The sequence below is a fragment of the Eimeria acervulina genome, genomic scaffold (assembly GCF_000499425.1).
Source record: "Eimeria acervulina Houghton genomic scaffold, Eah_scaff1018, whole genome shotgun sequence".
Taxonomy (NCBI): Eukaryota; Apicomplexa; class Conoidasida; order Eucoccidiorida; family Eimeriidae; genus Eimeria; species Eimeria acervulina.
The window spans coordinates 1-5,541 of NW_013550425.1; the positions used below are offsets into that span (position 1 = coordinate 1).

The window sequence follows — 5,541 nt, forward strand, 5'->3', positions numbered from 1 at the left end:
TGCCACGGCTGTTCTCTCTGCCGAACCCTCTGGAGAAGCAAACGCAGCAGCAGCAGCAGCAGCTGCAGCAGCTGCAGCAGCTGCAGCACCTCTAACTAATGGGGGGCGATTAGGTGTGGAGACGTTGCTCAGCTGCTGCTGCAGCAGAGTCTGCTGCTGCTGCTGCGCATGCTGCTGTACATGTTGCTGCTGCAGGGAGAGCTGCTGCTGTTGCTGCTCTTCCAGGTGTTGCTGCTGCTGCTGCTGCTGCTGTCTATCAGAAAGCCTCGGTATTCTGCTGCGGCCAATTGCTGCAGCCTGTGCTGCTCCTGCTGTCGCTGCTGCTGCTGCTGCTGCTGCTGCTGCAGAAGCGGTGCGGTTGCGTACAAGTGAAGATGCAGCGGGGATTTTATTGGGGTGCTGCTGCTGCTGCTGCTGCTGCTGCTGACTGTTGTCGGCGCTGCTAGGAGGCATAGAGCGCTTCGGGCTCCTCACTAACACCATCGTTAGTGTTTAGGGTTTAGTTAGGGTTTAGGGTTTAGGGTTTACGGGGGGTTCGTTCGAGAAGGAGAGACAGCACATGAGCTACTAAGAAACCCCCATCCTGTACTGAAAGATAAGGGTTTACGGTCTGTAGCCTAGGGTTTAGGGTTTAGGGTTTAGGGTTTGGGGGGCTCCTGCCCGCTAGCGGGAGGTGGCAGCACCCCCGAGGACGCCAAGGGTTTACAAAACAAAGACAAAAGAATAAATTATTAGGGTTTAGGTTTTAGATGCATTAAACTTTAGGGTTTAGGGTTTGGGGCTGGGGGATTAGGGTTTAGGGTTTAGGGTTTGGGGGGAGGGTTTAGGGTTGGCCGCCGACTGTCTTCAGTGTCTTCTTGAGTCCGTAGGTTTACGGTTTAGGGTTTAGAAATAAAAGAATTAAATATTTGTTTTAATTTTTAGGGTTTAGGGCTTCTTGCTATTTAGGGTTTAGGGTTTGCCCGTTCGAGGGTTTAGGGTTTAGGGTTTAGGGTTTAGCTCCACGGCCAACCACCTAGGAACACCCTTCACTAAAACCCTAAACCCTAAACCGTAAACTCTAAACCCTAAGCCGTCGAAACGTCTGTAAACCCTAAACCCTAAACCATTCAACCTAGCGAGACGTCTATAAACCCTAAACCCTAAACCCTAAATCCTAAAGGCATGTAGCAGGGGTAGGCGGGCCCAGGCCGCTGCTGATCCTAAACCCTAAACCCTAAGAACGCTAAACCCTAAACCCTAACCCCCAAACACCTACGCTTCAAACCCTAATCCCTAAACCCCGAGCCCTAAACAAAACCCGCCCACTAAACCCTAAACCCTAGCCCCTAAACCCTAAACCCTAAACCCTAAACCCTAAACCCCTAGTAGTGCGGATACAAAAGGAGACAAATGCATAGAGCATGAGGGTTTTATCTATATGAGAATAATAATTTGTTTATTTGTTTGTTTTAATAAACTGTCAGTAGACAGCACATTCTTCTGTCTCTTCTGTCTCCTTTTGTTGTTGTTGTTTATTTGCTAATTATCTGTCTCTGTTTGAGGCATCTCCTCTTTAATTTATTTTTAATTCATCTCTAATAAAGGAGACAGATAAAATAATGAGCAGAGACGAATAAACAAAAGAAAGAAGCAAAGGAGACAGAAAAATATAAAGAAACAGACAAGACACAACAAAGCAGACAGACATATAAATATATATATATATAAATATATATATATATATATGTATATGTTTATAATATAAAATAAATATATATATATATATTAAATAAATATATATATAATGCGTAGGGCTATTAAAGAGAAGCAAAGAAAGGAGACAGAAGAATGCGACAAAATATATACACCTAAAATTTAAACTGTCTCTTCTTCTTAGATTTTGCTGCTGCTGCGGAGACACCTCGCAGTTCATCGCCTTTTCTCTTTCTTTCTGAAGATACACCTCAAACAATTAAAAGACAAAAAGTAAATCCTATTGCATTAAAACAAATACAACATTAAATAGACAGACAGACACAGGAGACTGACACACTAAGGAGACAGACAAAGAAGAGACAGACAAAGAAGAGACAGACAGACAAACAAACAAACAAACAAACAAACAAACAAACAAACAAACAAACAAACAAACAAACAAACAAACAGAGACAGACAGACAGACAGACAGACAGACAGACAGACAGACAGACAGACAGACACAGACAAACAAACAAACAAACAAACAAACAAACAAAAGGAGACAGAGAAGGAGACAAAAGAAAGGGAGACTCACGATCTGCAGGGTCTATCTGTCCTGCTGCTGCTTTTGCTCTTGCTGCTGCTTCTTCGTGCTGCCGCAGCTGCTGCCTAATAACATCTGCTGTAAATGCACCTTCTTGTTCTGCAGCACAAACACCAACAACATAAACACGTTGCTGCAGCAACAGCAGCAGCAGCAGCAGAAGCTGCAACAACAGCAGCAACGGCAAAAGCTGCAGCAGCAACAGCAGCAGCACAAACTGCAGCAGCAACAGCAGCAGCACAAGCAGCAGCACAAGCTGCAGCTGCAGCAGCACAAGTAACAGCAGCAGCATGAGCAGCAGCAGCAGCAGCAGCAGCAGCAGCAGCAGCAGCAACGCACCCATTTCATTTGGGTTAAGAGAGACAGTAACGCCGATCGGAGTTGCTGCTCCTGCTCTAGCAGCAGCAACAAGAGGCGTGCTTGCACCGCTAGCAGCAGCAGCAGAACCGACAAAAGGAGATGCAACACCAGGAATGAAGGGGGAGGCTCTACCGCTGAGGAGGCGTGGGGTGGAGACACCTGCAGGTGTCTGTACACCCGAAGCAAGGCCAGATCCCGGTTGCTGCTGCTGCTGCTGCTGCTGTCTTGAAAGAGCAGCAGCAGGAATTCGGTACGTATGCTTCACACCAAATAGCTGCCCTTGCTGCACTGTTGTCTCCTGGGGTGTCAATACAGTATAAGCTTTCGACGATGAAGAGACAGATGAAGAGCCGCCCTTCTGCTGCATCAGAGACACTGAAGCAGGCGATGATAAACCTATGCTGCTCAAACCCACACTTGCCGCACCTGCAGCAAACGGTGTATCTGCAGACAGCTGTAAACAAACAAACAAACAAACAAACAAACAAACAAATAAATAAATCTAACAATCAATCAAGTTAGCTTCAGCACCTACAGCAGCAGCAGCAGCAGCAACAACATCTGCAGCACCAACAGCAGCAGCAGCAACATCTCCAGCACCAACAGAAGCAGCAGCAGATATAAGAGTTATATATATATATATATATTAATTCCTATATCTATTAATATATTTATTAATATATTTATTTATATATTTGTAGTTCTATCACTCTTTTTTTGCGTAATGTTTGTTATGTTGTTTTAGGGTTTGCTAAGCGGAGACAAATAAATAAATAAATAAAATATAAATAAATAAACAAAATATAATAAGCATATTAATATATAAACACACAAACAAATAAAAGATAAATGCATTTCATTACTGCTGTCGTCTTAACACTAAACCCTAAACCCTAAACCCTAAACCCTAGTCTCCATCCATACCTGCGCTCCCTCCCCTGCAGCTGCTTCTCCCTCTGAAGCAACAAAAAGACAGAGAGAGGCACACAGACGCAAACACAATCCTAAACCCTAAACCCTAAACCCTAAGCCCTGTGCTGCTCCCAGTGCAGCTAGGGTATTATAATGGTTTATTGTAACTTATTAATTAGGGTTTAGGGTTTACGGTGTATTCATTAGGGTTTATGCGGGTTTAGGATTTACAAACAAGGGTATATAACATAATTGCTTAAAGAATATATTATAATCAAAGAAAATATATATATATATATACATATTATATTCCGCACTAGGGTTTAGGGTTTAGGGTTTAGGGTTTAGGGTTTAGGGTTTGAGGATGCCAACCTTGTTCTTCTTCTTCTTCCTGTGGTGCATCGGCATCAGGAGGCAGCTCTCCCCACAAGACATCATTTGCTGCATCTGGTGCATCTTGCTGCAGTTCAGCTGTCTCTTCAGCTTCATCTGTCTCTTCATCTAATCGAAACAAAAGTCTGCCGCCTTCATCTACAGGGGGTCGACCCCAGCCTCCTGGCTGATAGCCGTAGCTACACCCCGCAGGTATAGGTGCATTTAAACCCGGGAGACGCAACCGAGGATAGGCTGGGGGAGGCCCGTACCTGCAGCAGCAGCAGCAGCAGCAGCAGCAGCAGCAGCAATATGAGCAGCAGCAGCAGCAACAGTATGAGCAGCCGCAACAGCAGTACCAGTTACAGTAGCAGCAACAGCAGCGGTATGAACAGTAGCAGCAGGAGAAACATGTATCAGCATCAACAATAGCAGCAGCGCCATAAGCAGCAGCAGCAGCAGCAGCAGTAGCAGCAGCAGTATAAGCAGCACCAGCAGCAGCAGCATGAGTATCAGCAGCATCACGAGCAGCAGCAGCAGCAACACCAGCAGCAGCAGCACCAGCAACACCAGCAGCATAAGCATTAGCATCAGCAGCATCAGCATCAGCATCAGCAGCATCAGCATCATCAGCATCAGCAGCATCAGCATCAGCAGCATCAGCATCAGCAGCATCAGCATCAGCAGCAGCAGCAGGAGCAGCAGCAGCAGGAGCAGCATTGAGACCTCTGCATGTTGAGCAGCCACGGCGGAGGCGACAAAGGACCCATCCCGAGTGCTTCTTTGAGTCTATCTGACAATACACCCGGTTTTATGTTCCTCTTGGCCTGCTGAAACTCTTTACCTTCGTAATACAGATCGCCTAACTTCGTCAAAGGAGGCTTCACCGCATGTTTAAAAAAACAGTCGTGAAGAACCTGCAGTTGCACCGTAATCATAATTATATATATATATAATATTAATAATAAATATTATTATTATTATAATAAATATTATAATAATAATAAATATAATAATGATTATTATTATTATTATTATTATTATTATTATTAGATTAATAATTATTATAATTATCGTTGTTGTAATTATAGTCATAGTAAGATTTATAATTGATATCATGATTTTAATTATAATTGTTATTATAATTATAAATAATAATAATTATTATTATTAGCATTATTATCTTAATTCTATTAATAACTCTTATTATTACTACTATAATCAAAGTAATAATAAAACCCTAAACCCTAAACCCTAAACCCCAAACCCTAAACCCCAAACCCTAAACCCCAAACCCCAAACCCTAAACCCCAAACCCCAAACCCTAAACCCTAAACCCTAAACCCTAAACCCTTGAATTACCTGGTAATCTATAGTCAATCTGTTCGCCTTCGGCCGCACTTTCTCTCTCATTCTTTGTCTCATCGTCTTTTGCTTCTCAGCCTCAACCAACGCCGATCGCACTTCAGAGATCTTCGTTGCTTCGATGTGCGCTGAAACAAATAACAAATAAAATACGATGGGATAATGAATTGAATATAAATAAATTAATTAATTAAACAACGGATTAACAAATAAATAAATATATAAATATATAAACATCTATATAGTAT

At 43.1% G+C, this 5,541-nt stretch overlaps 2 protein-coding genes across 2 annotated transcripts in view; both read right to left on the reverse strand.

Moving 5' to 3' along the window:
* Positions 1-453, reverse strand: EAH_00053960 (hypothetical protein; the record flags this gene model as incomplete). The annotated part of the gene is made up of 1 exon (XM_013397822.1): positions 1-453. A coding segment is annotated over one exon (453 nt), but the record flags the coding sequence as incomplete, so codon positions are not given.
* Positions 454-1,109: 656 nt separating this feature from the next.
* Positions 1,110-5,541, reverse strand: part of EAH_00053970 (splicing factor 3B subunit 2, putative) — a gene marked incomplete at both ends in the record, with an annotated part of 6,285 nt that continues 1,853 nt past the window's right edge. Inside the window, 7 exons of the mRNA XM_013397823.1 lie at positions 1,110-1,126; positions 2,276-2,383; positions 2,624-3,098; positions 3,569-3,648; positions 3,929-4,200; positions 4,727-4,845; positions 5,291-5,421. Of these exons, the coding sequence (XP_013253277.1) occupies positions 1,110-1,126; positions 2,276-2,383; positions 2,624-3,098; positions 3,569-3,648; positions 3,929-4,200; positions 4,727-4,845; positions 5,291-5,421 (1,202 nt within the window). The remainder of the gene's footprint in view (positions 1,127-2,275; positions 2,384-2,623; positions 3,099-3,568; positions 3,649-3,928; positions 4,201-4,726; positions 4,846-5,290; positions 5,422-5,541) is intronic.